At 39.9% G+C, this 9,111-nt stretch overlaps 1 protein-coding gene across 1 annotated transcript; it reads left to right on the top strand.

The window, feature by feature from the left end:
- Positions 1–7,407, top strand: antxr1b (ANTXR cell adhesion molecule 1b). Its single transcript, XM_085925645.1, has 18 exons — positions 1–170; positions 1,063–1,134; positions 1,215–1,286; positions 1,374–1,455; positions 1,550–1,583; positions 1,708–1,787; positions 1,982–2,050; positions 2,124–2,204; positions 2,284–2,344; positions 2,558–2,656; positions 3,980–4,049; positions 4,149–4,227; positions 4,330–4,425; positions 4,536–4,580; positions 4,652–4,744; positions 5,831–5,995; positions 6,559–6,639; positions 7,002–7,407. The coding sequence occupies exons 1-18, from the start codon at positions 16–18 to the stop codon at positions 7,350–7,352; spliced, it is 1,785 nt and encodes a 594-aa protein (XP_085781771.1). The 5' UTR covers positions 1–15; the 3' UTR covers positions 7,353–7,407.
- Positions 7,408–9,111: the final 1,704 nt, after the last annotated feature.

Below are 9,111 nucleotides of genomic sequence, written 5' to 3'. Positions count from 1 at the left end.
TTTTAATTCCGAGGAATGTCCCGGTGCTGGTGCAGACAGGTTCTACTTTGCGTGGAAGTGGGGATTGTTGTGGTGGCGCTGGTGGCCGGCACTGCGGGACAGAGCCATGATGGGAGAGAAGCCGGGTCATCCTGCTACGGCGGATTTGACCTCTACTTTGTTTTAGACAAGTGAGTGTTTCACTTCTTACTTAGTGATGGGATGTAAAGACAACACTTGTCAGCATTTCTAACATAAATCAAATTTTAAGTGTCTTAGTCTATATATGAATTTTTTTATTATATAAACAAAAATATCTAATGTGAACTAAATATGCACGAGTCAGCGTTTTTTTTTTTTTATGTGTTCCCATCTACTTGAGAGAGTCGGTTTTTACGTTTCAGTTATTCCGTTTAACTGTCAGCAAGTCGAGCCGAATCAAAACAAGTCGTGTCAGATGAATCATATGACAGCATATTCGATTATATTATTTAGGTCAGATCGAAATCAGGACACAATTGTTGATGCTAACATGTCAATGACATGACATTTGATGACATTTTTTCTCTGAGCTCCATTAGGGAGATGACAATCAAAATGTTAAACGTCCCATATTTACGATTAAGAAAAAAAACAATTAGAAATGTGTGTCTCAAATGAATGCCTTCATGTCAAATAAACACTCCTCGATTCTGGACGTCTCTCGCAAATCAATCAACAGCACTATGAGCAAAGTCTTAGAAAGCACAAAGCAATGAGAATCAAAGATGCTCATTTGCTCATAAAAACCCAGGACGGGGATTTGTGTTGTCCAACTGCAGCCACGCGTCTTAGTCCCAGCGAACCCTTTCTCCGTGTGAGCCAGCTGTTCCAAAGAACGTTTTGGCTGCGCTGGCCGGCCGGCCGGCGCCGAGACTCGCATCACAGTATGATAAATGAAAACAGAAGCGGAAAGAGGCTGCACTTGATTTACTGACTTTTTTTTATTTTTTTATGCAAAATCAGGATGTAGTCTTAAAAAAACAACAACTATCATCAAAGTCATGTTTTTCTTGATCATATTTTTGCCCTCCATATTTTCAGATCTGGAAGTGTGCGACATTACTGGAATGAAATTTATTTCTTTGTGGACCACCTGGCTTACAAGTTCATCAGGTAGGCTGGGCAAAACTATTCAGATGAAAAAAGTGCTGGAAGAAATTAAAAAGTGTTTAACCATCTCTATTTACTGTCAGTCCTCAGCTACGGATGTCTTTTATCGTCTTTTCAACAGAAGGACGAATTCTCATGCCGCTGACAGAAGACAGGTGCTACATTAGACAACTCAATTGTTGATTTTTTTTTTAATTTGGCCTCTGTGTTTTATTTCTGACATTCTTTTGGTCTCCATCCAGAGAGCAAATACGAGCCGGGTTGGAGAATCTCAGCATGGTCCACCCGGGTGGAGACACTAACATGGACCGTGGTTTGTCAAAGGTGATTTTTTATTTTTCGATAGATGAAACAATCCTGATAACCGTACATTGGAGTAAATTTCGTTTAAATGTCCTTCTGCTGACTTCTCTTTTAGGCCAGTCAGCAAATTTACTACAGCGCGGGGGATGGTGAGTTTTGCTTTTTAATCAGGCACTTTTCATCAGTTATAGCTAAATGAACCAAAAATTTAGCTGCTTCTTTTTGTAATGCAGATGATTGTTATGCTAATATGAATTTTTTTTCTGTTTTTAGGCTACCGGACAGCCAGCGTCATTATTGCTTTGACTGATGGTGAATTGAGGGAAAATCAATTCGATCTGGCTCAAAGAGAGGCAAGAAACTTATACTGTGTTAAGACTGCTAGGTTTGTGGTTAGCAAAGTCCGTTAGAAAATTCCTAATGACTGATTTTTAACATCTCGCCCCATTTTTGAAATGTGTGTGCATTGTTTGCACCCTACAGCTGCACTTTTAGTTATCTGACCTTTGACCCCACTCTTTTTTGTTGATGATTGTCATAAACTCAGGCTGGCAGAGCGCGCCAGTTGGGTGCCACTGTTTATTGTGTGGGAGTGAAAGACTTCAATGAGACCCAGGTGAACAAGCCGGACCATATGAAATATGAAAAAAAAAAAAGTCTCAAAAATCATCATCATAATCTCTCCACAGCTGTCAACCATTGCCGACAGCGAGGACCACGTCTTTCCCGTGACCGACGGTTTTCACGCGCTGCATGTTGTCATTGACTCGGTATAAGTCACATCGCAGACTCTCTTATTTCACCGGACGTATTTCTGGTTGTGTTATTTGATCTGTTTTATGTTTATAGATCCTCAAGAGGTCATGCATTGAGATTCTGGCCGTTGAGCCCTCGAGCATCTGTGCAGGAGGTAAAGCTCCAATTCTTTTTTTTTTTAGGATTTCATGATTCACTTAATATTGTTCCTGTCGTCTGGATATCCGCAAAGTCAATTCTCATTGTAAATCTACCAAGTATACACAAGACTGCATGGTGAGAAGGAATAAAATCCTGCCAATATGACGCAGGATGAAAACATGAATCCACTTGTAGCAAGTAAATCACTTTTGATGATATTTTACAGAATCTTTTCAGGTGGTAATCAAAGGAAACGGCTTCTTTCACGCCCGCGACGTTCAGAAAGTCCTCTGTAGCTTCCGCATCAACGACACAGTGACTATTAGTAAGTACCTGGCTCCAAATCACACACATCTTGGGCGTGTCTAATACCGTATTTTGCGGACTATAAGGTGCACCTAAAAACCTAAAATGTTCTCAAAAGCCGACAGTGTGCCTTATAGTCCGGTGCGCCTTATATATGGACCAAATTCCTCAATTTAAACTGGCTCGAAGCATTGTGTCATGAAATCAATCATAAGTGGCCCGCTGAAGACTATGAATCATGAATCAAAAAGACTATGGATCATTATTTTGTGATTATAAAGTAATTTGTTGTGTCTGAAGTTGAAATATAAAAGATAAAATTGAGAATGATTTGATTTGGATTAAAAATCTGACATGATGCATTAATGGTGTGCTTTATAGTCCGGTGCGCCTTATATAAGGACAAAGTTTTAAAATGGGCCATTCACTGAAGGTGCGGCTTATAGTCCGGTGAGCCTTATAGTCTGGAAAATACGGTATAGCTTTTAATGAGCTTCAGGGCAGCGGGTTCAGACCATACCTAAACGTGCAAAATGGTTTGGCTCAGACTAGCTAAAATTTCCACCCAAAAAAAAAAAAAACGCCTTTAGGCAGGTCTTATATAAATCCTCGCCATGATGAGCCAAACCAAGCCAAAGTTCCTTGCATAGCAAATGTCTGGTTAAAAAGAAAACAACCAAGAAGTGGCAGATAGATTTCCCAGGAGTTTGGCGAGACACTTTAAAGTTTCACGCGGCTGAGTCCTTATACAGACGTGAGTGTGAATCAATTTAACAGCTCAACTAAAATGAGGAAGAAACAGTGAAGCATGCTACATACGATAAATGTAAATAGCTAAACAATAAGTGAGTCAACAAAGACCGTCCTTAACTAAGAAATTGAGCGAGCTAAAATTCCCCAAGCTAACAATAGAACTGAATCAATAAAATTGGTTTTCAAATACCATTCAGCGGCCAAAATCCTCATTGTGACAGAAATTGAAGCCATGCAATGACTCCAATCCCCCCCCCCCTAAAAAAAATACCACATCAGCACCTCCTCACTCTGCCTAGGATCAGCTGGTTTAAAGCTCAAGCCTTCTCAGATATCCGAGAAGGGAATGTAGATCCCATCGACGAGGAGTAGCCGGCGTTTTTGCGTGGACATTTGACACTCGTCGTCTTAGCCAGTGTAAATAAACCACAGCACTGCTCATTGGGGGTTTTTTTTCTCACTTGCAAGTGAGGAAGTGCAGGAATTTTAGTTTTCCCCCAAAAAATGTGCTGAGCCTTGAAACTCATGATGGCTTCATGATTTCAGAAAGGCATCTGTTAACTTTGGGATGATCTTTTATGTACTTCAGTGAAAAGACCTTTGGTGGTGAAAGACACCTATCTGCTGTGCCCAGCTCCCATTTTGGAAGAAGAAGGAACGTAAGTGAAATACTAAATTAAAAGCAGCTACAGGAGGGCTTGGTTCTACCACCAAAACCGTTAGACGACGGCGTTAATCTATTTTTTTTCTCTCCGCAGGGCCGCCACGCTTCATGTCAGCATGAACAACGGCCTGAGTTTTATCTCCAGCTTTGTCACAATTACCGCTGTCACTTGTGTGAGTAAATTTTTCATTCAGTCAGCTCCCTAAAATGACTGCAATGAATTGTAAACAAAGATAAATAATGGCGTCAATGTATAAATGTATTTTTCTGGCCAGTCTGACGGCACTTTTGTAGCCATCGCTCTCCTTATCCTGCTGCTCCTGCTTATCATTCTTCTTCTGTGGTGGTTTTGGCCTCTCTGCTGCACCGTGGTAAGATAATGGATTTACACTTCATGGCCACATGATTAGGTACACTCATATTATCTGTGGAGTGTTTACCAACGTTACTCCCGTTTTTTTTTTTTATTATTGACATGCAGGTTATTCATGAGCCACCTCCACCACCGACAGAAGACGACTTCTCTGTAAGTGATTTTTAAAAAATGGATTTATGACTTTAGCTTGATCCTGCTAACAAGTTTTCTTTTTGGTCTAGGACGACGAGGACGATTTTCACAAGAAGAGGTGGCCTACCGTGGATGCTTCATACTACGGAGGCAGAGGAGTTGGAGGCATTAAAAGGATGGAGGTACTTAAAACAATCATTGGACAATCCACATTGTTGAGACCCAAATGAATGGAAACACTTAAAAAAAAATTAACCTTGTCCATTCAAATTTCTCAACCGATTCCAAACATGACGTCAAAAATCTTCCATTTATTCAGAACATATTGGGAGACATTTTTCACATTCCGAGTTGACTTTTTCCACATTTTCCTAGGGATGCATCCCAAATTAAGGATGACGTTATATCAACGCATGTCATTCTTTCAGCTATCCCAACGGATTCCGACTGTTAACCTCAGTCCTGACATTTGCTCTTTCCATATTCATCATACTTTCTTGCTGCTCTCATCCTATTCATTCTACAATTCCACATTTCAATGAATCCTCCAGCATTTTATTCAAATAATTTGATGCCAGTTTTCCTCACTTGTAAGCTGATCCAATCAGGCATTTGGTTCCACAATATTTAATAGAAAGGTAAAATTATTGACACAACATTGCCAATATCCAATCAGATTGCTCCAATGTCATCACATGCTGCTTACAGCCAATGAAATGCAGTACATGACCTATTAACAAGCCTAAATTAATTTCTGTCCTTGGCATTCTCAGCATCTGTCTGCATTTACCAACTATTTCTTGTTTAAAAAAAAGGAAAACGAAACACATTGCCAGTAAGGTCAAAAAGATGACCTCTGACTGCTCTGCTTTATAACCACTGACAGCAAGACTGTCTCTCAACTGCCAAGCGCTTGAACTGCACAAATGAATGTGGCCAAAAGGTTAAAGAGGTTCACGTTTCACATCTGCAGTCCATGATGAAAGTCAAGGAGATAGCAGTAAAGCACGTGTGGGGTGAAGTCTCGAGAGTCCGGTCTTCTAGAAGCTCGCAAACAGAGCGATGGAAACTATGCAAGTCTTTGTTTGAAAGCTTTTCTGCCAGGTTGAAGTTTTCATGACTTCTTTGTGGCAGTTGTACAGTTTGCGTAATGGACTGTCAAGGTCACCTTGACATCACTCTTCATTAAAATTTGTTTTCTTTGGTCGAATTGTGATCTGTACTGTACAACCAAAATAGCTAACTCATCCCCCTCCTTTTTATTTCAGGTCCGCTGGGGTGATAAGGGCTCGACCGAGGAGGGCGCAAAGCTGGAAAAAGCCAAGAACGCTCGAGTTGTGATGCCCGAAGAGGAACCTGAGCCACCTCCATCGCGACCACGTTACCAAATGAAAAGACCCGTCCACCCTCACAAGTGGTATTCTCCCATCAAGGTACTCAAATTAGCTCAGGCTGCTGTTAAATGCACAGTACACAATTGAATATAATTTTCCCAATCGCTAGATAATCAAACCAAAATATTAGACTACAAGTACAAAAAAAAAAATATTGTCGACTTAGTGCCTTGTTTCTGTTCATGCTTGATTCCAAAAAGAAAGAAAGATATGACATGGATGGCTAAGGAACTGAAAAGGATTGGAATGCCTTTTTAAATCCAGGCCAAATGTATTTTGGTTGCCAGGAAATAGTTAATACTATGTCCTTTGGACCTTATCAGTCAGCTATAATAAAAAGCAGACGTAAACTGAGCTCACTCCTAAATTATGGAATTGTTATCAGCAGCTGTCATTAAACCTAACAACAAAAAAAAGTGTCTACGTATGCCAATAATCAAAATTGCTATGTGGGACATCTGGAAGTTAAAAAAAAAAGTGGAGCAGTTGCCAGTCAGATTCAAAGTAATGTCATGACAGTAGCAAACAGAGTGATTGTGATTTACAGGGTTGTTTTGAACACACTTTGTCAATTTACTGTAAATGTGTGTCATCTTTTACAGGGCAAACTGGATGCTTTGTGGGTTTACATGAGACGAGGATATGACAGAGTGTCAATCATGCGACCTCATCCCGGAGACAAGGTGAGGTGTTATCAAAAGGGGAAAAATAATAATAAATAAAAAGTTGGAAAGAAATCTGACCGCATGTTACCATGAATCGGCTAACAGCTAATTAATATCAATACAAAAGAAAAAGCTTAATGATTTTCCTCTGGAGCACTTTAGTCTGCAGAAGTCATTAAACAAAAACGGTTCCTCCAGTTCCCGTCGGCAGTGTGGCGGAGTTGGCAGGAATGTTCTCTTCTTCCGAGACACTCACTCACTCTCGAAGGCATTTTATGTGACTTTCCATGTGTCAAGTCAAGCAGCAGCTGCTTCTTCTTCTTCTTGTCGGGCTATACTGTGAACAATCCCCTAAAATTGTGCCACTGTTGTGATTCAAGGGCAAGTGTATCAACTTCACACGGACCAAATCCTACCCGGCACCTCGTTACCCCATCTACCGTCACCCCTCGGCGCATATCTACACGCTGCCCTACAGCTCAGAACGTCAGCCGTCGGTGGACGTTTTTGACTTTGACGACTTTGCCTCTTCACCCACCGCCACGTTGCCGCCACTGCCCCGCTCGCCTCCGCCACCCTCCTACACGCCCCCTCCCTGTAGAACTCTGCCTTCCATCTCCACGCCACCTTCGCCCACCATTATGCTGCCGCCGCCGCCTCAGGGTTTGCCACCATGTAGAGCTCCGCCTCCATCCCGCCCGCCACCGCGGCCTAGCCACGAGGACTACTGATGAATCCCCGAGTCAGATAGAAGCACGCTTAGGGAACATTTATTGTTTTGTATAATACAAGGGCTTATGTGCAATTAATTTCTTTTCATGATATTAGACTTAAGCACATTGCAATGTACATTTTATTGCTTAATCTTGTTTAGAGGCTTTTACTTTAGCTTGCCATTTTGGAAATGGGGGTTGGCCCAGATTTGGATTTAAGGTTTTGGGAAAGTACTAAACCAAATTGGCCCAATGTAAACAATTGGAACCAAACGTTGATTCAGAACAGTATTGACTTGAACGACAGCCTTTCTTCTCTATCCATTTATCCACTTAACTTAAAAACGACAATTGAGTTAGTCTACTCAAATAAACACTGCCACTATGAAAGTGCCTGAAAAATGGTAAATATTCTATTTTTATATGCTTTTGTTTGTTTGAACGTGTATTCCACAAAGGTAAACTCTCAGGTGTAAATATGTCAATGGAATCACCTAATACATTCATACATAATATTTGATGTCCCATCATGTTTTACCCCCTTTGTGTTTTTTGTGGAAACTACAACTAAATAAAAGGTGTAGAACACTAATAATTATTGTATCGTCTTCATTCAAATCAATGAGTCAGAGGGGAACAGGATATAAACCGCTCAAACTGTCATTAACAGCATTGAAGAAAAAAAAAAAAAATTGTGTTTGACGTCACAAGATTTTTGTGGTTTGTCGGTCTGGAAAAATCTCTGTGAGGCTCAGTTCAACGCGGCGTCTGGAAGTTGTGATAGATGACTTCAGAAAAAGTTGTTTCTCGACATGCTTGCTCCCTTCTGTCTTAAAAGTGTTGATGGATGACTTTGTTTTTCTATTTATGCCTACTTCATTTAAACGAAGGGGAAATGCACACACAGAAATTATGTTTTTGTTATGAAATAGTTTTGACAAGTCGTTCTGCAGTTCTTCGAAAACAGAAAAAAAAATTGTTTGTGAAGTCTTGGAAAAAAAAAAAAAAAAAGTGATGAATCCAAGATGGAATTGGTCATCAGCATGCTAATATAACAGTTGCCAAAAGAATGAAGAGGTGGATTACAAAACAAACTAAACGATTATTTATTAGCTTTGGGTACCGATTGGGAACAATTATTTCCAACTTAGGAAAGATGTGACATAACAACCAGTAGTCTGAATTTTGCTTTTTGGGGTCAGTTTTAAAATTTTGGAAAGCACACACTCCGGACTTTGTCTCAACGGCTTTTCCTACAAAGTCATCACGACCCAAATCCTAATCAATAAACATACAGAAATGCAGTATGGGAAACAAAAGTGAAATGTAGAATGAAAATCCATGCAAATATTATTAATATTGAATATTCTTTGAAAAAAAGAAAAGAAAAGGTTATTCCTGTATAAATGAGCATATTGTTTCTTATGTGGAGGAGAACTCCAGGGAGCAATCTCCTATGAAGTAATGACAAAGGTGGAGTGGATTGACAATAAATCCTAATAATGTAAATATCTTTTCCATATGCTTTTTTTATTCACTTGGAAAGTCCGGTACCTCATGTGAGGCGTGTCTCGGGGAAAATGCAGGAAACAGACAATAAAATCAAGTCAAGTATTTCCATTAATTATTTTTTTGAACGGTGGTTTTGCTTTTAATGAGATGCTAAATTTGTTGATTTGAGTATAGTACATATATGAATTTATCAATGATGCAAACTATCAACGACAGGCTTGCATGGTTAAAAAAAAAACAGTAAAAAGTACCAGTTCTTATTTTA

Source organism: Syngnathus leptorhynchus, chromosome 12 (genome assembly GCF_054491065.1).
Source record: "Syngnathus leptorhynchus isolate UIUO chromosome 12, UIUO_Slep, whole genome shotgun sequence".
Taxonomy (NCBI): Eukaryota; Metazoa; Chordata; class Actinopteri; order Syngnathiformes; family Syngnathidae; genus Syngnathus; species Syngnathus leptorhynchus.
The sequence above is the reverse complement of the archived record's forward strand: the minus strand, read 5'-3'. Positions and strand labels throughout refer to the sequence as shown.

Coding starts and splice junctions, on each gene's coding strand:
- antxr1b (XM_085925645.1), top strand. CDS start 16: ATGTCCCGGTGCTGGTGCAGACAGGTTCTACTTTGCGTGGAAGTGGGG. Junction 171..1,062: donor CTCTACTTTGTTTTAGACAA/GTGAGTGTTTCA, acceptor CCATATTTTCAG/ATCTGGAAGTGTGCGACATT. Junction 4,581..4,651: donor CGACAGAAGACGACTTCTCT/GTAAGTGATTTT, acceptor TTTTTGGTCTAG/GACGACGAGGACGATTTTCA.